The 25,969-nt window shown below is 45.7% G+C and overlaps 1 protein-coding gene across 1 annotated transcript in view; it reads right to left on the reverse strand.

Annotated features, from left to right (window-relative positions):
• The window catches only part of DCLK3 (doublecortin like kinase 3), a 105,992-nt gene that overhangs the window by 44,129 nt on the left and 35,894 nt on the right, over positions 1–25,969 (reverse strand). The window contains exon 2 of the mRNA XM_044295073.1: positions 5,346–7,111. Coding sequence (XP_044151008.1) covers positions 5,346–7,111 — 1,766 coding nt within the window. The remainder of the gene's footprint in view (positions 1–5,345; positions 7,112–25,969) is intronic.

Raw genomic sequence — 25,969 nt, forward strand, 5'->3', positions numbered from 1 at the left:
TCTGTTCTTGTCACGTTTTAATTACGTGGTCTCCTACCTACCCGGTTCCAAGAACATCAGAGCGGATGCCTTATCACGGCAGTACTCCGAGCTGTCCGGGGAGGAGTCGATTCCGACTTCGGTCATACCTCCGAATCAGATCCTGGCCGCCATTCGCACCAGCCTGACCTCTCCCCTGGGTGAGCAGATTTTGGCGGCTCAATCTGGTGCTCCCTCTGGGAGACCCAACGGCAGATGTTTTGTGCCTGAGGAGTTGCGCACTCGGTTGTTGCGAACCTACCATAACTCCAAGGCCGCAGGGCATCCTGGAAAGAATCAGCTGTCCTGGGCTGTTTCACGTCTGTTCTGGTGGCCTTCTCTACGTTCCGACATCGCCGCATATATAGCGGCATGCTCCGTTTGTGCCCAGAGTAAGTCCCCTCGGCACCTTCCGTTGGGTCTTTTGCAACCCATAGCCACCGGGGAGCGTCCATGGTCACACCTGGGGATGGATTTCATTGTGGACCTCCCTGCATCCCGAGGCCATACGGTCATTCTCATGATTGTGGATCGGTTTTCCAAAATGTGCCACTGTGTTCCTCTCAAGAAGTTACCCTCTGCACAAGAGTTGGCCACGATTTTTGCCAGGGAGGTCTTCCGGTTGCACGGTTTGCCCAAGGAGATTGTGTCGGATCGGGGGAGTCAGTTTGTGTCCAGGTTCTGGCGCGCCTTTTGCTCCCAGTTGGGGATTCATCTCTCTTTCTCCTCGGCCTACCACCCTCAGTCCAATGGGGCCGCAGAACGATCCAATCAGGCCTTGGAGCAATTCCTTCGTTGCTAAGTCTCCGATCACCAAGACAATTGGGTTGACCTCCTGCCTTGGGCTGAGTTTGCCAGGAACACGGCGGTGAACTCTTCCTCTGGGACGTCTCCCTTCATGGCCAATTATGGGTTCCAACCTGCCGTGTTACCGGAGGTATTCTCTCCCCAGGATATTCCGGCTGTGGAGGATCACCTTTCCGTCCTACGTGCTTCTTGGGTACAGATCCAGAGGTCCCTTGAGGTCTCTGCGCGGCGCCAAAGACTCCAGGCTGATCGCAGACGAGCGCCCGCTCCTTCCTACCAGGTCGGAGACCGCGTATGGTTGTCCACCCGCAACCTCAACCTTCGAGTGCCCACTCCCAAGCTGGCGCCTCGCTTTGTTGGTCCCTTCCGAGTGCTTCGCAGGGTAAACCCGGTAGCCTATGTCCTTGCGCTTCCTCCTGGCATGCGGATCTCCAACGTGTTTCATGTCTCCCTGTTGAACCCACTGGTGTGTAATCGTTTCACTTCCTCGGTTCCTCGGCCTCGTCCGGTCCAAGTGGGCAATCGTGAGGAGTATGAGGTGAGCAATATCCTGGACTCACGCCTGGTCCGCGGTCGGGTGCAGTTTTTGGTCCATTGGCGTGGTTATGGTCCAGAGGAGCGTTCCTGGGTTCCCTCCGCAGATGTCCATGCTCCTGCCTTGCTCCGAGCCTTCCACGCACGCTTCCCTCAGAAACCGTTCTTTACTCCGCGGAGGAGGGGCCCTTGAGGGGGAGGTACTGTCATGGTCTTACCTTCTTGCTGTTCTCCTTCGTTTGACATGTGCTGGCGGCCATCTTGGTTTCTGGGTTTCTTGTAGCCTCCCACCCTGCGGCTTCTTCCCACTGGGAGGAGCTGGATGCCTAGCTCATATATATAGGAGGTCTGTGGCTTCAGTTCCTTGCTTGGTCCTCCTGTGTTAACATGCTTCTAAGACTGCTGCTGCTTCTGGTTCCTGATCCTGGCTTCGTCTGACTACCCTGCTGGTTCCTGATCCAGGCTTCGTCTGACTACCCTTCTGGTTCCTGACCTCTGGCTTCGCAAGACCCTGCTTCGGTTCAGCCATCCGTTTGGACTTTTGCCTGACAGCTTGATTTTCAATAAAGCCTTCTTATTTCCACTTATCTCTTGTTATACGTCTGGTTCATGGTTCCATGACAGATTTCTCCCGAGCTGCACCAGTTCTCAGGAATGCCCTACCCCAAGAAATCTGGCTTAATCACAACTTTCGCTAAATACACATCTTTTCAGGGTGGCCTATCACCTCCCTTGATCTAACCTCCCATAGCCCATTTATCATTCCCTGTTGCTGAGCCTCCACTGCACCCAGAAGCACTTCGTATATTGGCTGCTGACCGTCTCATGTGGCTTTATATCTGCTCCCCTATTCTCCCAAGATGGCTGGACTATCGTACATAACTAGCACTTCTACCTTTTGTGTCACCCCTATCCCCTCATAGATTGTAAGCTCTTGCGAGCAGGGCCCTCATTCCTCTTGTTGTAATAATCGACTTGTCTGTTACTATGTTATTTATGACTGTTTGTACATGAACCCCTGAATTGTAAGGCGCTGGTGAATATGTCGGCGCTATATAAATAAAGATTATTATTATTTTGTGGATATATTATGTATGCCAGGGATGCCCAACCTGTGACCCTCTGGCTGTTGCAAAACTACAACTCCCAGTATGCCCGGACAGCCTACAGCTATCAGCCTACAGGAGGGCATGATGGAAGTTGTAGTTTTACAACAGCTTTAGGGCCGCAGGTTGAGTATCCCTGATGTATCAAATACTAAATAATTTGTCTTTATTTGAAGTCATTTTAATGAAATGTATGAATTGGTTTAACTTTTCTTGGATATAATAAAGATCTAAAAATAAAAATAAAGGTCACACAAACACTCCAAAATGGTATCAATAAAAACTACAGATCAGCCCACAAAAAATGAACCCTCACAGAGCTCCATAGATGGAAATATAAAAAATGTATGGGGGTCCGAATATGGCAATGCAAAGAAAATAAAGTTTTAACAGCAAATGCGCTGAACGTAAAACGGAAGGGTGATAAAATAAGAATAGTCATGGTTTCAAACCTTATTTTTGATTTTCCAAAAGTCAACAAACACTGAAAGATATAAAAACAAACAAACTACAATTTGGAAAATTGTAGAGGAATAAAAATATTATGGGGGTCATTTACTAACCAGAAATGCGCCACAATCTGTGACTTTTTCAGCTCACGACAGGTCTAAATAAGTGCGTCTGGCATGAGCGTAGAAAATGGTCTAAATATAAGACAGCAAGGAAGCTGTCTTACATTTAGAAGCAATGGTAGATCTGCCAAAGTGGTAGATCTGCCTGGCATCTCTATATAACTCCAGTGGATCCACCTCCAGCTATAGGAGATATTAAGTCTAAAATGCCAGTCTTAATAAATTACAATTGTAAGAAGCTACAACGAATCATCATAGATGATAGGTATGTGTCATCGAGGTTCCTGGACTTGGTGGAGTAAGAGGCAGTTTTCTGTGTCAGCAGCAGTTGCTGTTTGACACCTTGCTATCTAGTATGGCTGTAAATAGCTTATCCGGAACGGCTCTTACTGGGAGTAGTCAAAGTGCTGGGTGGGTGACTACTCCCCATGGTCCAGGCCGGGTTTTGACAGGCCTATAAAAAAAACAGCCAGGAGTGTAAGGTGGGTGGATTACTCCTCTCCGACACTGGAGCTGTGTGAAACTCTGCTGAGATCTGAGGCCTGTGTGTGGGCTGAAAGCTGAAAGCCGCCTAAAGCCTGCAGGTGGACTTTCTGAGACTGCGCATTCAGCCGGGTGTGGATTAAACACCCAGGATCAAAGGTGAATGTTTTTTCTGTATGAACTGTTTGTGAACTAACACTGAAAATGTGAACCTGCAACTAGTGTGAATAAACACTGCAGTTTTTGAGTTACAAACATGTATTTGCCTCTATACTGCACCCGCTTGTTCTGTCTATCAGAGCAAATCCCCACACCATCTATATGTCTATAGTTCAGATACTGATATAAACACATTAGCAGCAATTTTTGTTAGGGTTCTCTTACACAGATTTTATGCCCATCAACAATATGCAAGCCGATCTGCACTCATTAGGCTTCATTCACACATCTGTAATAATGGGTCCGCATCTGTTCCGCAGCTTTGTGGGGTATGATTCTTAGCTATAAACGCACATTTAAGCAATCCCCCCCTCCCCCTGTGAGTGCTGTCATTACTCTTGTCTGACCTAGTAACCTATGATACACATTACAAATACAAAGTGTATCCACTCTGACAGCAGTTATCCTGGTGGAAACTATATTCAGTACTGCACAGAGAAGCCTCATTGGTATTAGTGAAGTTAGTGGCTGAATATTATACAAACAGTCCACTACTCCACTGCACCTAGCCTGAATTGTATTGTTGGCGGGTAGCCACAACATTTTAATATTATCAGAATAAATGACTATTTTAAGCGTTCTTGTCAGGCAGTAAACTATATTTCTAACATAAGTTTGCAAACAGATCACGTATACACTAGTTAGTTCATTTAATAAAAATGTAGTATAGCCACTGAGCTATTCAATAAAATGGATCTGTATAGTGGCAGTGGCAGTATCAACTGCCACCAGTACTATCTACTGTTAGAGGCTGTGGCAGTTACAGGGGAAGAAATACAGCTAAAAGGACATGTACCCTGAGCATCCAGCTTAAATATAGCAGAACAGTTGAGGCAATGACTGGGGGGTCTCTGTACCTATGTGAGGTACAGGGCTTGTTCTAGCTTTGTTAGGGTCCATTCACGCATCCACAATACACCGGACCGGAACCCCTATAGAAATGCCTATTCTTGTCCACTGTTGTGGACAAGAATAGGACATGTTCTATTTTTTTCGGGAGCCGCGGACCGGAAGTACGAAGCCGCGGACCAGAAATGCAGATGCAGACAGCACAATGTGTGCTGTCCTCATCCATTCCATCCCCATTGAGAATGAATATGTCTGCACCCATTCTGCAGAATTGCGGAACGGATGTGGACCCATTCTACAGACGTGTGAATGGACCCTTAGAAAGAGACCGTCATGTGCTATATGATGTCCGATTTTCATTTTTTACATCAATCATTGCATAACCCCTTCAAATATAAATTTTTGCAGCCACATAAAAATTCAACCATTGACAAATAAGTCTGATCGCTGCCCTGTTTACATTGGACACTGATCGGGAACACAATTCCTAGAAATGTTCATTAAGCTGAACTTTAGATCATGAAAAAGGGCCTTAAACTGGAAATTTTGATAACTACAGTTACAATAACTACAGTTACAGTTACCCTATCTTTAAATGTATGTTATTTTTACTATAGACACTGCTAGTCCCCTATTTTCATGGACTGTGTGGCAATATACAGTATATGGATAGTCAGGGAACCTGGGCACGGCTCACGGTTCATTTTATGCATAGTTAAATGTTTTTACTTTCGATTCTGTTACACTAAACACTTACCAGTAGATTTTCAGGCTTCAGGTCTCTATGAACAATATTTTTACTGTGGATATACAGAAGAGCCTCACACAGATCAGTCATCATAAGGGATGCATGGTGTTCAGTAAATTTTATACTTTCAGTTATTGCATCAAACAAGTCTCCTCCTTTTATGTACTCCATTATCAAGTAAATCTCATTTTCAGTCTCAAAATCGTCCAGAAGTTTTACGATATTAGGATGGCAGAGCAATTTAATTATACGAACTTCATTCTCAACAATATCTTCTTTTCCTTCAAGCTTGGCCTTATCAATAATCTTCATGGCAAATTCTTGATTAGTTTTCCGGACTCTACACTCCTTCACAACAGCAAAGTTTCCATCTCCAATACTCCTGCCAATTTCATAATATTTCTCTATATCCAGGCTGTCCTTGATAGAATATTGGCTAATTTGGAAAATTCCCTCATCCTCATCCATGCTTGAATTCCCACCTAAAACCTTTTCTGCCACGGGATCAGTGTTTGTCAGGATTTCTTTTTTACTATTGGATTCATTGTCCGTGACTGTTTTGTCTGTGTTTATTAGTACATTCTCTTTTGAATCTTCCAGGAAATCTTCTATTAGCCGTCTAGTGGGTTTTATTGCTGAGCAGTCAGGATGTTCACCATTGCATTTTTTTCTCTCATTGTAACGTTTGCTGTTTGTTTCCATGTCATTGGTCTGTCTTTGAAATCTATAAGAAGGCCACTTTAAATTGTGGTTCATATCTACGTCACTGTCCACTCTTTCCTCTACTTCACTAAAATCCATATCCAACTCTTTATTTCTACAGTGGCAAATTATACACTTGGATTTTGTTTTATCTGATTTATGCTTTGGCTGTTTCATACACCTTTCAACCAAAGGTGTATCTTCTAGCATTTCATTATCAAAGTCACTGTTCAGTCTTTTTTTCAACTTATATTTTTTACAGTGTTGCTCACAATGCATTGTATAATCCAAACTTGTGGTCAACAGTTTATTTGGTTTACTATGGCATAGTTCAAGTTTTTTCATCGCTCCAGGTAAGTGTTCGTGATCACTCTTAAATTTGTCATGTTTTCTTGTGCTTCTGGATTCTTCTGCCTTACACTTTTCAGTTTTGCTGTCTGTTTTGTTAGCTACTGTTGAAGACATGATGTTGCCTAATTTGTGGGTTGTCTCTGTTACTTCATATCGACTATCAATATTTAACCCCTTATCTTTAAACTTGCATCTTAGTTTTTCATAATAATCCTTGTTTTGTTTAAAAGACTCATCAGGATAAAGTTCATTAAAAACTATTTCAATGCTCTTCAGTGTGAGTTGCTCCCTACCCAGTGCAATAAAAGCATCATCCCCACGGAAAAAGTCAGATACACTGTGAATTTCCTTGCCTTTCAGGTTATAAAGTTTCCGGACACGGTCATTTTTCCACCTTGGGAGTCCAAGTCCTTCTGATATATCAGCAATAAGTTGTTCAAAAGTCTGGACAGACCTCCGGTTAAGTAGTAATGTGATCTTTTTCAGAGGTTGACTTCCAGGTTTAACCACTGTCACAATTTTTGGTTTGACTGGGCTGTTTTCAGAATGTATTGTATGGAAACCATTTTGAGAATGAAAATAGGGTGAGATATAACTGTTCATGCCATGGAATGGTTTTCCAAATAATCTAGGACCTATAGGTGGACAAGTCACCTGGTGTCTTCTGTCTGTGGACCTTACATGTAAGTTGTTATACAGATGACCATATAGTGTTTGTTGCCCTGAAAAACAAAACAGATTATCAACAATGGAACAGACATATAGAAGAGATGAAAGAAATATCTGGAAATTATTATGCAATAACTATTGGGAAGTTCATTGAGCTAATTTGTTTAGAGATACATGTGGCTTTTTGTCACTGCTTATGACAGATGATTCAATCTCACATCTCTTAAAACGAACCAAAATCTATCTGATTGGGTTCTCCGTACTTTCTTGAAAATCTTGATGTGTGATTGCAGAAAGCCTCGGTGGAGTCGATGCAGAGGATCAGAGTGGTAGTTGCCCTGATGAAGTGTTGTGTCATGGTGTACTCCCTCAATCCAACTGGGCACCAGTACAGTGGAAATGTAGTAATGAAGAATGTGGCCAAAATTAAACATATAAAAGTCTTTTTACTAAGTGCAACATAGAACTTCAAATACATTTGTTGGCAGCTGATTTCAAGCACAATTCTCTCTGGCACTAGTCAGATGGCTATAGTTTAGCACTATGTAGTACTGGCCTAGTAGTAATTTGGTGATGGGTGTCTTAGTCGTAGTCCCTCAGTTCACAGCAGTGTCTTGATATAGCAACTCACTGCTGTTTTTTTCCTCAAGGATTCACTCAAGTGCTTGATCAAATTACTTTTCACTGGAGAACCTCTATAGAAGCAGAAGCACTGTAATGTGCTTCTTCCTCCTCTCTCTCTTCCTCTCTGGACAGGAACTCCCCCTCCTGGTAAGACACAGGACCAGCCCACTGCTTCGAAGAGGGGAGGAATAGTAGTACCCCAAAGCCTGGAGTACTACATGATGAACTGTGGAGGGAAGATAATCTGCTCAGTACATAATCCTTTTGTTGCGCCCCCAATTCCTCTATCACTGCTGTGCTCATGTGACTGCCAGGTCCGAATGTTCTGCTGAGCTCCTGTCAGCAGGATACCTTGTAATAGTTTATGGGCAGCCCTCAACAACCCTTCTGGATGCAGTTGCACAAGATTTCTTGTCTGGGGTATTAAACATTAGGTTATATTGAACTTCAGAAGTTCTCAACGATAGGTGTCCAGGCAAAGAGCCCCACAATGTCTAAAAAGTGCAGAGCATGATGCCCCCTTAGGCCCAAGTTTGATTTTCTTGGATTCATTCAGGAGAAATGAAGATAGGCCACATAATTGTATTATTATGGCTCAATATTACCTATGCTAAATGAAGCCAAAAGAAACTTTAGGATGCAGTGCTCTGCAGACTGCCTGGCCTAATTTTTGTGGGAGTTTCAGTGCTAAAACCCCCACTTATGACAAAACATTTAAATTGTCTTAAGCAGGCTAAGACTAGATAAGCTGCCAGCAGAACTGTCTGACAATAGCTTTCTCCACTGTCTCTATAGAGTACACAGACATGTTCGCCAATCCGAACGTGTATGTGTATTGGGAAGCCGGGAGGAAGTGAGGAGAGATAGCTGTCTGCGGAATGACAGCTATTTTTCAAAATTAAATTCTAAAAAATCTCTCTAGAAAATTTGCTTCAATCCGAATATATTTGCGACGAATCGCGATAAAAAATAGCTATTTCTGGGCTGCATAGAGCCTTTGTATGGGTGTAGAACACTGTGCCTTGCAGTAACACACATAGGGAATGTGCTGGGGTAGTGAAATAATACTGTCAGTCAGTATGACATGCAGATGACAAGCTTCGCTATTAGAATCACTGCACTCTTCACTTATTTGGGCAGTCACGGGGCCAAAACTGACCAAATAACTCAGCCTTACAGGTCCATGTTAGCGTGAAGAAGAAGCGCACTCCTTTTACACCCTCGTCAGCTGATTCCACATAGATGTTTACAGAACCTGTTCTATTAAACACTTATACAAGTAAAGACCCCCGACAGAGTGGAGAGGGTGTCAGCAGTAAGTTTGTGTTGACGTCACTGATTAATTTGCGCTTCCTCTGATCCATCAGAACAATAACCCCCAAAGAACGGATCCTGTCTGGGGAGCATATGCCTTCACTCGGTCAGCATTTGCTCAGTGAACCATGAGTATTGGTAACGCCCCCCCCCCCCCCCAAAAAAAACTGGAGTGGATCTAAAACAGAGATGACATGTGAAGGTGTTTTGTACCCACTCCTGCTTTTGGCTGACCATACAGCTGCTACACAGACAGGATCCGTTGCGTGTTTAATTTTTCCTTCCTTCTGACCGATCAGAAGAAAGGTCAAATAAATGGTGATTTCAAGAAGGCCAAACAAGGACAATAGCAACCGCGTCATAGAGTGGGGAGGGTGGTAGCAGCATGAGTAGTCCACAGAGTGGCCCTATGACAAAGTGGTGAGGTGGAAGCAGCTTGAGGAGACCACCAATTGGCACAATGACAGGGTCTGGAGGTGGCGGCAGCATCAGGAGGCCACAGAGTGGCACAATGACAAAGTGTGGAGGTGACAGCAGCAGTATGATTAGGCCAAAGAGTGGTATGGTGACATAGTGTGGACATGGCAGCATCAGGAGGCCACAGAGTGTCAAGGTGACATAGTGAATGGAGATGGCAGCAACATGATACCACAGAATGGCAAGGTGACATAATGTGGACATGGCAGCATCAGGAGGCCACAAAGTGCACGGTGACATAGTGTGGATATGGCAGAAGCATGATACCACAGAGTGGCAAGGTGACATAGTGTGGGCATGGCAGCATCACGAGGCCACAGAGTGGCATAGTGACATAGTTTGGACATGGCAACAGCAGCAGCATGATACCACAGAGTGACACGGTGACATAGTGTGGAGATGGATGATCTAATCTGATGCATCAGGCATTGGTGGGTGGAAATCCTGGCTGATCCACGCCTGATTCATCTTGACAAAATTAAGTCTCTACACATTTTGGGTGGACAGGCGAGTTCTTCTTAGGGTAACTATGGCCCCCGCAGCACTAAACACTCGCTCTGATGCCACACTACTGGCCGGGCAGGACAGCTTTTCCAGGGCAAACTCGGCCAGTTGTAGCCACAAATCCAGTTTGGCTGCCCAGTAGTCCAGCGGATCTTCTATGAGGGCTGGCAGGGTGCTGTCAAAGTATGCCACCACCTGCTGGTTCAGGTCCTGCTCCAGGTGTACCTGCTGCTGCTGGTGAGTAGTTTCTTCACTATGCGGGTGAATAAAGCTGCTCATCAGCGACTCTAGACTCAGGCTACTGGTGCTGCTGTCACTTGCGATGAAGTTGAAGATCCAGTCAACCAATCAAGAACCACCGGGTTGCTGGTCAAGACACGACCGTTAGATGACATGTGGACCTGAGGCCTCGGGAATAAACCCCTGATGCCACGCCCCCTTACTCTGCTGCAACTTCTGCCTGCGCCAGAATCATTTAAACATCTGACACTCCCCTGTGCAGGGCCTGGCACTTCTCTGTCTGACATACTTTTAGCTGAACTAAATAAATTAAAAGCAAATTAAAACACCCATAAAAGTGCCAAATATATTTTTATTTTTTTACTGAGATAGGCAACTAAAGGATTTGAAATTGGCAACGAAACGATTTCAGCGTAAATAACAGCAAAAGTGAACTGCGCATATATTTCTCGTATTGGACTAAAATATGAACTAAATCTATTTTTCTCTAGAAATATGGCAATAAACGCTTTTAGCGCAAATAACACCAAATGTGAACTGCGTCTTTTTTTCTTGTATTGTAGTGAAAATATGACAAGAAACGCTTTTAGCGAAAATAACACGAAATATGAACTAAGTCTATTTTTCTCTTTTTCTCTAGAAATATGGCAATAAACACTCTTAGCGTAAATAACACCAAATATGAACTACGTTTATTTTTCTCGGATTGGAGTGAAAAATGACAGGAAGAACGCTTTTAACACAAATAACACCAAATATGAACTAAGTCAGTTTTTCTCTTTTTCTTTAGAAATATGGCAATAAACGCTTTTAGCGCAAATAGCACCAAATGTGAACTGCGTCTATTTTTCTCATATTGTAGTGAAATACGACAAGAAACGCTTTTAGCACAAATAACAGCAAATATGAACTTAGTCTATTTTTCTCTAGAAATATGGCAATAAATGCTTTTAGCGCAGTTAACAGCAAAAGTAACCTGTGTATATATTTATCTTTTTCCACAGATAGAAGCCACTAAAGGCTTTTCAACATAGCACTTGCATCCCAATAACTAATTGCGGGAATGACAGAGCTGTTCTATGAGACTATCTGGATCCCCAAGTTTACCTTTTTTTTTTTTTTAACAATTAGTTTTTCTTTCACTCTCCCAGGCGCCTGCATACATGTCTGTCCCTGAACAAAGTACGATAGTGAATGGCAGACTCTAAGATGGCCGCCGTATTTATAGGGATGTGACATCACCGGGTTGGCTGCTGATTGGCTGCATACATGGCATTATGGGTCATCCTGCCTTCCCAGAGTTCCTTGCCCCATGTCCTCACACGTGTAGCCGCCATTTTAGCAGCCATTGTAGCTAGCTGCCATGTTAGGAAAAATTGTGATTCGTTACCACGAAGCAGGAGGAAATTCGCAATCAAATTTTTCCTGAAATTCTGAACGAATTCGACTTCATCAACTTCGATTTGCTCCTCTCTAGTTTGGATGTATGGACAGTTTTAGTGTTTTCTTAGCAACAGACTGCCACTAGTGTCTTGTAACATTATATGCTGGAAGACTTGTACCGTATGCCATGCCATTTTACAGTGAATGCAGGGGCGTAGCTAAAGGATCATGGGCCCTGGTGCAAGAGTTCAGCTTGGGCCCCCCTTCCTTCAGTGCTTTATGGCCAGGGGCAGGGAAGCACATTGCCTTCGTGCTGTCTAACGCAAACATTGAAACGGCACCCCCCTGTACAACTTCTTGACATTACCCCTTTCCCTCCATCCAGAGGTGTAACTTAAACAGCATGCACATTCTATAATACTGGTGCCTTCTTATGTGGCACAAGGGTCTTTGGGCCCCCTCAGGCTCCTGGGCCCGGTAGCGACTGCTACCTCTGCACCCCTTATAGCTATGCCCCTGAGTGAATGTTGTTGGTTTTTAGTTCTTTTATATGGTACTTTTTTAGAGCTCTGGATCATCTATCATCCATATTAAATCTAAGAAGAGTAATTTCAAAATATGATCATGTATGTTTTTTAACTACTTGCCTTCCCCATGTAATAACTACTCTGGAGCATTTTTATTATAACTCTATTATTTATGCTAAAACTTTATGAATAACGGTCTTGCTGAGTTTTACCAGTAGAGTTGTGACCCTGAATATTTTGACACTGTCCTATCAATGCTGCTAGTGTGAGTCCGGACAGGGACACATCCCCAACTGAGAACTCCCAGACCTTTATTCATAAATGTCTAGCAGGAATAACCGAGGAAACATAAAGTCATAAGAATAGATGCTCCAGAATTGTCATTTCGTATAGGGTACAGTTATTTATTAAAGATTGTTAGGATGGTTGACAGTATGGTTGCCACCTTTTCTTAAAGCCAAACCCGAACAGAAGGGAGGGAGGGTGGGCATGTCTGAAGTCTGCTCCACCCTAGGCTAGCATCGTATCACTCCCAGCTGATTGCTGTGTCCGGGTCTGAGAAAGGCTTGTACCCGGGCACAGGATTACAAACCCGGACTGTCCGGGTCATTCCTGTACGGGTGACAACCCTAGTAAGAGTGTTGACAAGTCTTATTTAAATCTAGTTAAAAACTATGAATATAGTGTATTGCTAATGTTGAGCACGATGTCTATACTAAAAGTTTACACTAAAATTGAACATGCTGCATGCACTCCAGTCCAGTACAGGCCGGAATTAGGACTGCAGGCCTGGATGGAGGCCTGGCATGACAGGGGCTTGGAGGGAGTGGAGTCCAGGATGTAAGGGGTTAAGGAGAAAGATAAGTGAGGGGAGGGTGCTAGGGGAGGGGTTTAAGGCTTAAAAGGGGTAGTAGGGGCGGGGAAAAAGGGCCATTTTGTAGGGACAGCAATGTGGCAGCAGCCCTTGCCTGAGCTGCTTCACTACCTCTTGCTAGCTGAAGTGTCCCACAATGTCCGAGGTGAAAGCAATTCTAGCGCAGCTCCGTGCGGTGGTGGAGAGTAGAGTATCGGGATGGCTGCAGGCGTCGGTGCAAGGCCTACTGCCGGGGATGCAGCTCCGTCAGCTCCCCCCAACAGCCGGCTGCAGAGGACTAGGCCTCCGGCGTGCCTTAGCCCCGTAATGACCCCGAGGGTCCGGCGCCGAGTAAGGAGCCCCTCTGTGGACCCTCCGCAGTGAGTCTCAGGGTGGCTGGGCGGTCAAGTGCCAGGAGGAATCCTGTGGTCAGGCGGGACCCTAGGAGGGGGCTGCAGGATGCAGGGATCGGTGGGAGGATCAGGCCATGGTCCCCCTGCCCAGCGATGGAGAGAAGGCGGCCCTGAGCTGAGTCACTTACCCAAGCAGCGCAGTGCTGGCTCTGTGTCGACGCAAGTTGGAAGACCGGCGACATCTGGTGGCAAGGCTGCGGAACTGCTGGCCTTGGTATCTTCAATCAGGACAACATAGAAACATAGAATGTGTTGGCAGATAAGAACCATTTGGCCCATCTAGTCTGACCAATATACTGAATACTATGAATAGCCCCTGGCCCTATCTTATATGAAGGATGGCCTTATGCCTATCCCATACATGATTAACCACTTCAGCCCCGCTAGGTGAAACCCCCTTCATGACCAGAGCACTTTTTACACTTCGGCACTACACTACTTTCACCGTTTATCGCTCGGTCATGCAACTTACCATACAAATGAATTTTACCTCCTTTTCTTCTCACTAATAGAGCTTTCATTTGGTGGTATTTCATTGCTGCTGGCATTTTTACTTTTTTTGTTATTAATCAAAATGTAACGATTTTTTTGCAAAAAAATGACATTTTTCACTTTCAGCTGTAAAATTTTGCAAAAAAAACGACATCCATATATAAATTTTTCACCAAATTTATTGTTCTAAATGTCTGTGATAAAAAAAAAATGTTTGGGCAAAAAAAAAAATGGTTTGGGTAAAAGTTATAGCATTTACAAACTATGGTACAAAAATGTGAATTTCCGCTTTTTGAAACAGCTCTGACTTTCTGAGCACCTGTCATGATTCCTGAGGTTCTACAATGCCCAAACAGTAGAAAACCCCCACAAATGACCCCATTTCGGAAAGTAGACACCCTAAGGTATTCGCTGATGGGCATAGTGAGTTCATAGAACTTTTTATTTTTTGTCACAAGTTAGCGGAAAATGATGATGATTTTATTTTTTTTATTTTTTCTTACAAAGTCTCATATTCCACTAACTTGCGACAAAAAATAAAAAATTCTAGGAACTCGCCATGCCCCTCACGGAATACCTTGGGGTGTCTTCTTTCCAAAATGGGGTCACTTGTGGGGTAGTTATACTGCCCTGGCAATTTAGGGGCCCATATGTGTGAGAAGAACTTTGCAATCAAAATGTGTAAAAAATGACCAGTGAAATCCAAAAGGTGCACTTTGGAATATGTGCCCCTTTGCCCACCTTGGCAGCAAAAAAGTGTGACACATCTGGTATCGCCGTACTCAGGAGAAGTTGGGGAATGTGTTTTGGGGTGTCATTTTACATATACCCATGCTGGGTGAGAAAAATATCTTGGTCAAATGCCAACTTTGTATAAAAAAATGGGAAAAGTTGTCTTTTGCCAAGATATTTCTCTCATCCAGCATGGGTATATGTAAAATAACACCCCAAAACACATTCCCCAACTTCTCCTGAGTACGGCGATACCAGATGTGTCACACTTTTTTGCTGCCAAGGTGGGCAAAGGGGCACATATTCCAAAGTGCACCTTTCAGATTTTGCAGGCCATTTTTTACACATTTTGATTGCAAGGTACTTCTCACACATTTGGGCCCCTAAATTGCCAGGGCAGTATAACTACGCCACAAGTGACCCCATTTTGGAAAGAAGACACCCCAAGGTATTCCGTGAGGGGCATGGCGAGTTCCTAGAATTTTTTATTTTTTGTCACAAGTTAGCGGAAAATGATGATTTTTTTTTTTCTCTTTTTTCCTTACAAAGTCTCATATTCCACTAACTTGCGACAAAAAATAAAAAATTCTAGGAACTCGCCATGCCCCTCACGGAATACCTTGGGGTGTCTTCTTTCCAAAATGGGGTCACTTGTGGCGTAGTTATACTGCCCTGGCAATTTAGGGGCCCATATGTGTGAGAAGTACTTTGCAATCAAAATCTGTAAAAAATGACCGGTGAAATCCGAAAGGTGCACTTTGGAATATGTGCCCCTTTGCCCACCTTGGCAGCAAAAAAGTGTGACACATCTGGTATCGCCGTACTCAGGAGAAGTTGGGGAATGTGTTTTGGGGTGTCATTTTACATATACCCATGCTGGGTGAGAAAAATATCTTGGTCAAATGCCAACTTTGTATAAAAAAATGGGAAAAGTTGTCTTTTGCCAAGATATTTCTCTCATCCAGCATGGGTATATGTAAAATGACACCCCAAAACACATTCCCCAACTTCTCCTGAGTACGGCGATACCAGATGTGTCGCACTTTTTTGCTGCCAAGGTGGGCAAAGGGGCACATATTCCAAAGTGCACCTTTCAGATTTTGCAGGCCATTTTTTACACATTTTGATTGCAAGGTACTTCTCACACATTTGGGCCCCTAAATTGTCAGGGCAGTATAACTACGCCACAAGTGACCCCATTTTGGAAAGAAGACACCCCAAGGTATTCCGTGAGGGGCACTGCGAGTTCCTAGAATTTTTTATTTTTTGTCACAAGTTAGCGGAAAATGATGATTTTTTTTTTTTCTCTTTTTTCCTTACAAAGTCTCATATTCCACTAACTTGCGACAAAAAAAAAAAAAATCTAGGAACTCGCCATGCCCCTCACGGAATACCTTGGGGTGTCTTTTTTCCAAAATGGGGTCACTTGTGGCGTAGTTATACTGCCCTGGCAATTTAGGGGCCCATATGTGTGAGAAGTACTTTGCAATCAAAATCTGTAAAAAATGACCGGTGAAATCCGAAAGGTGCACTTTGGAATATGTGCCCCTTTGCCCACCTTGGCATCAAAAAAGTGTGACACATCTGGTATCGCCGTACTCAGGAGAAGTTGGGGAATGTGTTTTGGGGTGTCATTTTACATATACCCATGCTGGGTGAGAGAAATATCTTGGCAAAAGACAACTTTTCCCATTTTTTTATACAAAGTTGGCATTTGACCAAGATATTTTTCTCACCCAGCATGGGTATATGTAAAATGACACCCCAAAACACATTCCCCAACTTCTCCTGAGTACGGCGATACCACATGTGTGACACTTTTTTGCAGCCTAGATGCGCAAAGGGGCCCAAATTCCTTTTAGGAGGGCATTTTTAGACATTTGGATCCCAGACTTCTTCTCACGCTTTAGGGCCCCTAAAAAGCCAGGGCAGTATAAATACCCCACATGTGACCCCACTTTGGAAAGAAGACACCTCAAGGTATCCAATGAGGGGCCTGGCAAGTTCATAGAATTTTTTTTTTTTGTTGCATAAGTTAGCGGAAATTGATTATTTTCTTTTTTTCTCACAAAGTCTCACTTTCCGCTAACTTAGGACAAAAATTTAAATCTTTCATGGACTCAATATGCCCCTCAGCAAATACCTTGGGGTGTCTTCTTTCCAAAATGGGGTCAGTTGTGGGGTGTTTGTACTGCCCTGGCATTTGAGGGTCTCCGCAATCATTACATGTATGGCCAGCATTAGGAGTTTCTGCTATTCTCCTTATATTGAGCATACAGGTAATGAGATTTTTTTTTCCGTTCAGCCTCTGGGCTGAAAGAAAAAAATGAACGGCACAGATTTCTTCATTCGCATCGATCAATGTGGATGAAAAAATCTCTGCCAAAAAAAAAAAATGGAGGGGAAAGGCGTCTGCCAGGACATAGGAGCTCCGCCCTACATCCATACCCACTTAGCTCGTATGCCCTGGCAAACCAGATTTCTCCATTCACATCAATCGATGTGGATGAATAAATCATTGCCGGGATTTTTTTTTATATATATATACAAAGTGCTTGCCAAAGCATAGGAACGCCGCCTCCTCCTCAGCTCGTATGCCTCGGCAAACGTATCTGTCACTGCAGAGGAGAAAATCCCGTCTTGCAGCGCCGCATACACCGACTTGCGTGTAATATGACAGCAGCGCAATGCTTCTGTCAGAATGCACATCGGTGCTGCAGCTGGTCGATCGGTTGGTCCACCTGGAAGGTAAAAAAAAAAAAAAAAAGAAAAAACCAGGCCACAACGCAATAATTTTATTAACTTTGGAACAGAACATGTAACTTTAACTTTTGGAACTAAACATTAACCTGTTTGCTTACCTGTTTTTTTTTTTTTGTTTTTGTTTTTGTTTTTTTTACCTTTATAGAACAAACCTCTCCTTCCCCATGGGACAATGTGCAAAGCGCAAATCGCCCAAAGATGTGGCGAAGTGCGTTATGCACTTTGTCCCATGTGAAAGGAGACGTTTGCAGCAGCAGTGAGTGAATGGGCCCTAATAGCCCTGTGTGCCTATCCTGGTGAGATGATCCCTATGCTAATAGTGTACCTGTGAGTGGTACTTCCGGAAACACTCTCCAAAGCATAGGGCAGGGTGGTCCGGACAGTCAGGACAGAAATAGCGGGTGTCACGCCTTATTCCACTCCTGCTACAGACACGACATCTTTTTCGGGGTGACGGTTGGGTTGAGGTACCAGGAACGACATTGGGGAAATGTCGCTCGTGTAGACGGCTAACTACACTGGTGGTTGGGGCCACGGAACCTCCTGGATACAGGAGGTTCTCGATGATCTCTTCCTGAAATTTGAGGAAGGATCCAGTTCTCCCAGCCTTACTGTAGAGAACAAAACTATTGTACAGAGCCAATTGAATTAAATATACAGACACCTTCTTATACCAGCGTCTGGTGCGTCGGGAAACTAAATACGGAGACAACATCTGGTCATTGAAGTCGACCCCTCCCATGTGGAGGTTATAGTCGTGGACTGAGAGGGGCTTTTCAATGACACGGGTTGCTCGCTCAATTTGTATTGTCGTGTCTGCGTGAATGGAGGAGAGCATGTAAATGTCACGCTTGTCTCTCCATTTCACCGCGAGCAGTTCTTCGTTACACAGTGCGGCCCTCTGCCCCCTTGCAAGACGGGTGCTAACGAGCCGTTGGGGGAAGCCCGCGCGACTAGTTCGCGCGGTACCACAGGCGCCAATCCGTTCTAGAAACAAATGCCTAAAGAGGGCCACACTTGTGTAAAAATTGTCCACATAAAGATGGTACCCCTTGCCGAATAAGGGTGACACCAAGTCCCAAACTGTCTTCCCACTGCTCCCCAGGTAGTCAGGGCAACCGACCGGCTCCAGGGTCTGATCTTTTCCCTCATAGACCCGAAATTTGTGGGTATAGCCTGTGGCCCTTTCACAGAGCTTATACAATTTGACCCCATACCGGGCGCGCTTGCTTGGGATGTATTGTTTGAAGCCAAGGCGCCCGGTAAAATGTATCAGGGACTCGTCTATGCAGATGTTTTGCTCTGGGGTATAAATATCTGCAAATTTCTGGTTGAAATGGTCTATGAGGGGCCGAATTTTGTGGAGCCGGTCAAAAGCAGGGTGGCCCCTGGGACGGGAGGCGGTGTTGTCACTAAAGTGCAGGAACCGCAGGATGGCCTCAAAACGTGCCCTGGACATGGCAGCAGAGAACATGGGCATGTGATGAATCGGGTTCGTGGACCAATATGACCGCAATTCATGCTTTTTTGTCAGGCCCATGTTGAGGAGGAGGCCCAGAAAAGTTTTAAGTTCGGAAACTTGGACTGGTTTCCACCGGAAAGGCTGGGCATAAAAGCTTCCCGGGTTAGCGGTGATAAATTGTGTGGCATACCTGTTTGTTTCGGCCACAACTATGTCTAAAAGCTCCGCAGTCAAGAACAGCTCAAAAAATCCCAGGGCCGAACTGATCTGAGCCGTCTCAACCCGAACTCCAGACTGGGCAGTGAAAGGGAAAACTACAGGTGCGGCTGAAGTTGGGGACTGCCAATCAGGGTTTGCCAGCACCTCTGGGATTCTAGGGGCTCTACGGGCACGTCTTTGCGGTGGCTGCGACGGGGTCACTACTGCACGTGCCACCGTATCAGCTTATATATAATTTTCCACAGTCCCTTTAGGGATCCTCGGGATATAAATTCAAAATACTTACTTGGTCACTGAGACCAAAAAAATCCCATTAGGGGTCCCTATTAGCAGTTAAAATATAACTTTTATTGTCAATAGTAAAGACTCACAACATAAATTGAAAAAAGAACAAGGAAATTTAAAACTCTCAGTTGTAAAGAGGTATAAGGTACAGTTGGATATACTAGGTTGCCTACTTTTTGCAACCTTTTATTACTATGTCTGTTTTATGTAGATAGATAGAATGATGTCTATTTAATCATAGCATAGAGGCTGTTTATATGCAGCAAACAGACCTTGTGATGCACTTGGAGTTTATTTTATCACTTGTGCCGTGGGCTTGATTTTATTTATTGATTTTTTATTTTTCAGATGCCCTGCAGAGAGCCTTTATTTCAGGCCTCCCTGACATAATAGTTGTTGAACTGTGATGTTCCAGTGTATCCCCTTTTTGCCTAGTCGGTAACAATACTTCTACTGAACGGATAAGCTACAATGTTGCCCCTATTTTTATCATAAGGGACAATGTAGCCGTATTCCTGTATTCATTCAGTTCTTTGGCGTTCCTCTCCCTGCTATGCAGGATGTCTGCCACTAGAGGTTGTTTATCACACGTATCACTACCTCACTAGACCTCGCTATGTTTCCCTAACATCTCACTATCACTACACTAAATGTCCTCTCAATACAAACTGCCTAAAAACAGGGGATGCGGGGTATATGCGCATCCCCTGACGAAGCCGCAACAGCGGCGAAACATGTCGGGAGGGGTGTAGAGAATGCGATCCTGTTTTTAGGCAGTTTGTATTGAGAGGACATTTAGTGTAGTGATAGTGAGATGTTAGGGAAACATAGCGAGGTCTAGTGAGGTAGTGATACGTGTGATAAACAACCTCTAGTGGCAGACATCCTGCATAGCAGGGAGAGGAACGCCAAAGAACTGAATGAATACAGGAATACGGCTACATTGTCCCTTATGATAAAAATAGGGGCAACATTGTAGCTTATCCGTTCAGTAGAAGTATTGTTACCGACTAGGCAAAAAGGGGATACACTGGAACATCACAGTTCAACAACTATTATGTCAGGGAGGCCTGAAATAAAGGCTCTCTGCAGGGCATCTGAAAAATAAAAAATCAATAAATAAAATCAAGCCCACGGCACAAGTGATAAAATAAACTCCAAGTGCATCACAAGGTCTGTTTGCTGCATATAAACAGCCTCTATGCTATGATTAAATAGACATCATTCTATCTATCTACATAAAACAGACATAGTAATAAAAGGTTGCAAAAAGTAGGCAACCTAGTATATCCAACTGTACCTTATACCTCTTTACAACTGAGAGTTTTAAATTTCCTTGTTCTTTTTTCAATTTATGTTGTGAGTCTTTACTATTGACAATAAAAGTTATATTTTAACTGCTAATAGGGACCCCTAAAGGGATTTTTTTGGTCTCAGTGACCAAGTAAGTACCGTATCAGCTTCAACTGCCCTTCTGTGCTCGCTACTTCACCAGGTTGTACGGCAGTGCTGGTACTAGGTCCAGGGAGGGCTGGGCTGCTGGTGTATGCCTCACCACGTAATCCGACAGCACCAGCCCCACTCTGCTGCTCTTGAAGCGGATCCTGCGCAACCTGTGGTCTAGCGACACGGGGCCGGGTACGCCTGGTGGTATCAGGGACCTCAGCCTCCTCGTCCGAACTTTGGGTCAGAGAGCCACTGCTTTCTACAGGTTCGTATTCTGACCCGCTGGATTCATCAGATGAGGGTTCCCACTCCTCATCCGACTGGGTCAGAAGCCTGTAGGCCTCTTCAGAGGAATACCCCCTGTTAGACATGTGGGCAACTAAATTTAGGGGTATTCCCTGAGACTACCCAAGAAAAAAAAAGCAAGCCTGTCTTACAAAGGGGAGGCTAGCGAAGTACCGGAGGCCGCTGCGGTTGATAAAAAATATCAAAACTGATTTTTTTATCGCCGCAGTGCGTGTAAAGTGAATGTGCAGTGATCAAAAAAAAAAATTTTTTTTTGTCACTGCGGTGGGGCGGGTGTGGGCGAACGCACGTGTGGGCGACCGATCAGGCCTGATCGGGCAAACACTGCGTTTTGGGTGGAGGGCGAACTAAAGTGACACTAGTACTATTATAGATCTGACCGTGATCAGTTTTGATCACTTCCAGATACTATAAAAGTACAAATGCTGATTAGCGATACGCTAATCAGCGAATAACGGACTGCGGTGCGGTGGGCTGGGCGCTAACTGATCGCTAACTACCTAACCAAGGGACCTAAACTATACCTAAAACCTAACGGTCAATAACAGTGAAAAAAAAAAGTGACAGTTTGCACTGATCACTTTTTTCTTTTCACTTGTGATTGACAGGGGTGATCAAAGGGGTGATCAAAGGGTTAATTGGGGTTCAGGGGGGTGATCAGGGGCTATAGTGTAGTGTTTGGTGTACTCACTGTGAAGCCTGCTCCTCTGCTGGATCCAACCGACGAAAAGAACCAGCAGAGGAGCAGGCAGCCATATAACAGATCATATTTACAAATATGATCTGCTATATGGCTCTGTGATTGGCTTTTTTAAAAATCAGCAACCTGCCAGCCACGATCATTGGCTGGCAGGTTGCTGACGAAATGGTCCTGAACGAAATGCCGGCGCGAACTGCGCATGCGCGGGCGCATACTCGCGTCATCTCGCGAGATGACGCGTATATGCGTGACTGTGCGCAGCGCTGCCACCTCCGGAACGCACATGTGCGTTAGGCGGTCCGGAGGTGGTTAAAGGGTGACCTCTGGTGGCAAGGCTGCTGAATTGCAGGCCTTGGTGTCTCCAATTGGGACCAGGGCGACATCTGGTGGTACGGCTGCAGGGGTGCTGAAGATTGCGGGACGTCCGGAAGGGATTTCGTCACCAGTCAAGTCCACATTCCTCACGTTCCGACTGGTGGAATCACAGCGTCCACGCAGCCAGGTGAGATATGCAGGGGTTCCTTATTAGCGGTTGCGTGGGGGTCTCCCGGGGTTGGGGGGGGCTCAGGGGTGTCTGTTACGAGAGGGCTGGGAGAGTTATTATTGGGTTGCGTACTTTGGTGTCAGGGTTGGTGGGTATAGGGTCTGTGGCGGGGTTGTCATTGGCAGCTTGGGGCGTACAAGGAGGGGGGATACCGAGTGCAAGTGCAGCAGGTGGGACGGGGAATAGGGATGTGGGTCCGGGTGCTGGGGGGGGGGGGGGCGCTTGGGGCAGCGCAGCATGGATCGGCGTATAAGAACAGGGTTAACGAGAGGGCAATGACTGGTGATAAGGATGGGGAAGAGCTGCGAGTTGATGATGCGGCTAAAGGGGAGGTTTATGTGTGTTTTGAAGGGCTCCTGAGGGCCCACTTGAAACTTGAGGTTAAGGAAAGAATTTGGAAAGGGGAGTATGTGGACATATTTTTGCTACTCCCACTTGAATGTTTTAAGTGGGAACGGGACAAGCGGGAGGATAGGAAGAAGGAGGAGGACCAGCGGCGGTACCATTTGATTCCGCAGACTTTCTGTAACTGGTTGCAGGCATTTGTGATCATGGCCAGTGTCATTGGGGGAAAAGTGCCGGACAATTGTTACCTGGACGCGATAGGGGAGGCATACCGAGTGTATGCGGGGCAGGGGTGGTTGAGGTATGATGAGCAGTTTCGACAGCGTAAGACGCTGAGCTGGGACCATAAGGACATTGGTCTTTGGATGCGGGTGATGACTCCGGTTAGGGCAGGGCAGCCCTTTCCAGGTGGCGCCGGGGGTTCTGGGAAATCGGAGCGCTCGGCAGCCTTGCTTAAAGGGTTATGTTTTCTGTTCAACGAGGGAGGTTGCAAGTATGGGGACAAGTGCAAATTTAAGCACAGGGGTGCTTTAGAGGGTGAAGAGGAAAAAGTTGGGGCGATGCGGCGGGAAAAGGGGCGGACGCCAATCAGGGTAACCGAGATGGAGAAGTTTCTAAATAGGTACCCTAACGGGGAGGCGATGAAGTTCCTGTTATAAGCAAGGTTTTCGTATACCGTTTGTGGAGGGAGTCGTGGGAAAAGGGGGAAAGAATTTGCGGTCAGCGACAGAGCTGCCTAGAGTGGTGATGGAGAAGTTGCGGAAGGAGGTGAGGTTAGGTCGCATAGCAGGGCCCTTTAGGGAATTGCCGATGCAGGATTTGCGGGTGTCACCGTTAGGGGTGGTGCCAAAAAAGGAGCCTAATAAATTTCGCCTTATACACCATCTTTCGTTCCCAAAAGGGGGCTTGGTTAATGACAGGATTGAGCTGGAAATGTGTTCGGTCGTGTATATGTCGTTCAATGAGGCGGTTCAGTGGGTACGGTTTTATGGGTAGGGAGCTTTGTTGGCCAAGGTGGATATTGAGGTGTCGTTTCGGCTTTTGCCGATGCAACCAGAGTGTCAGCATTTGTTGGGGTGTTTTTGGGACTAAGTTTTTTTCGTGGGTCAGTGTTTGCTCATGGGTTGTTTGGTTTTGTGCGCCTATTTTGAACAGCTCTTTCTTGGAATGGGTTGTACAAGAGAGGTCAGGTCGGGGTTCCATCATCCATTACCTGGATCATTTTTTGTTCATAGGGCCGCCAAGTTCAAATGGCTGTTCCGTAATGTTACATTCATTTGAAGTCATGTCTCGCCTTTTCGGGGTTCATTTGGCGTCTGAGAAGACGGAGGGCCCTACGACACAGTTGAGTTTTTTGGGAATAGTCATTGATACTGTGGCTATGGAGTGACGATTGCCGGAGGATAAAGTCATGGATCTACAGTGGGCTGTGTTCGCGGTGTGTGGTCGGCATAAAATGTGGCTTTGCGAGTTACAGTCCTTATTGGGGAAACTTAATTTTGCATGCCGTATAATGCTCATGGGTGGACTATTTGTAGGAAGTTGGCGCAGGCGACATCGGTGGTACGGGCCTCCCATCATTTTGTTCTGATTAGCAGGGAGTTGCAGCTTGACTTGAGGGTGTGGGCGTCCTTTTTGGACAAGTACAATGGGCGGTCTTTGTAGATGGCGGACGGGGTGGAGGCAGCTCATTTAGATGTTTAGAGATACGGCGGGGGGGCCTAGGTTGTGGGGCATATTTGTGGGGTCGTTGGTGTGTGGGAGAGTTGCCGGAGGAATGGAAGGAGCAGGGTTTGGTGCAGAACTTGGTGTTGCTGGAGCTTTTTCCCATTGTGGTGGCGGTTTCCATTTGAGGTGAATTTTTTCGCAACCAGAAGGTGTGTTTTCATTGCGACAACATGGGGGTCGTTGAGGCCATTAATCGTAGTTCAGCTTCGTCGCCGCAGGTCGTGAGTTTGCTTCAACATTTGGTTTGCGGTTGCTTATTCTTGAACACATGGGTGGTAGCGTCTCATGTCCCTGGGATTTGTAACTCAATTGCAGATGCTTTGTCTCGTTTCCAGTGGGACCGTTTTCGGGCGTTGGCACCGGAGGTGGAGTTGGAAGGAACTGTTTGGTCGGTTGAAGATCTGGTGAGGGTTTCCTTGTCGGCGGGGACCTGGGCGGCGTATGGGAGGGGCTTATGAGAGGTCTGGCGGCAGCGTTTTCAAGGAAGTGAGTTGGACGATGGAGCTTTGATGTTGCTTTGGGTGGGGCACTGTAGGGAAGAGGGTTGGTCGTTTTCCAGATTGAGCAAGTTTATGGCAGGGGTGGCTTTTGGTTGTAGGTGCTGGGGGGCAGCGGATGTGACAAAATCGTTTTGGGTTACGCAGGCCCTAAGGGGTTGGAGGAAGCGTTCAGTTTCGTTCGCTTTGTTGGTAGATATGATGGAACAGTTAGAGCGATTTGTTTGTCGGTGGGGGAGGTCGAGCTGTTTAAGCTGGCTTTTTCGCTCGCTTTTTTTGGGGCATTGAGGATTGGGGAGTTGGTTAGTCCGAGTAACAGTCTGGCCGGGGGCCTGTTCGGTAGGGATGTGGAGTTATTTAGTGATAGGTTGGAGTTTTGCATCAGGAGGTCAAAAACAGACCAATTGGGGAGGGGTCTTCGGGTAGTGTTGCATCAGGTGGCAGGGTCGGATACGTGCCCAGTCCGCTGCCTTCAGGTTTTTTGGGGAGAAGAGAGTTTGGGGGGGGTGGACTGTTGGTTCATGGGGATGGGTCGTTTCATTCTCGGTTCCAGTTTATAGCTGTTATGAGAGCCTGCTTGAAGGGGTTGGGGAGGGACCCCTCATATGGAGGTCATTCTTTTAGGATAGGCGCGGCCATGGAAGCGGCTAAGAGGGGGTTGGGGATGAAGTGAATGGATGCATTGGCCGTTGGGAGTCTATTCGGTACCGGTCATATGTTAGACCCGCGTGGGTCTAATGGGGGGAGGGAGTTTTATGTTTGAGCGGGAGGTGGATCTTAGAGGTGGTCGTTGATTGATGTGTGTTATTTTGTGTTTCACAGTGTCTGGTGTGGATTATGGGGCACTCTTACGTGTTCTGGGGAGCGTTGCGTGCGGCAGTCAGGCCCGATGGACGGCAGTTGGGTTTTTTGAGAGAGCCGGCGTTGATCCCATGGTTGAGGTTGAGAGGATGTTGTGGAGTCGGTTTCTTCCTGATTTTCACAGGTTTGTGTGGTTGAATATGCCCCCTGGAGTGTTGGTGTTGCATGTAGGGGGGAATGATTTGGGGGCACGTCC

This window comes from Bufo gargarizans, chromosome 5 (genome assembly GCF_014858855.1).
Source record: "Bufo gargarizans isolate SCDJY-AF-19 chromosome 5, ASM1485885v1, whole genome shotgun sequence".
In the NCBI taxonomy this organism is placed as follows: Eukaryota; Metazoa; Chordata; class Amphibia; order Anura; family Bufonidae; genus Bufo; species Bufo gargarizans.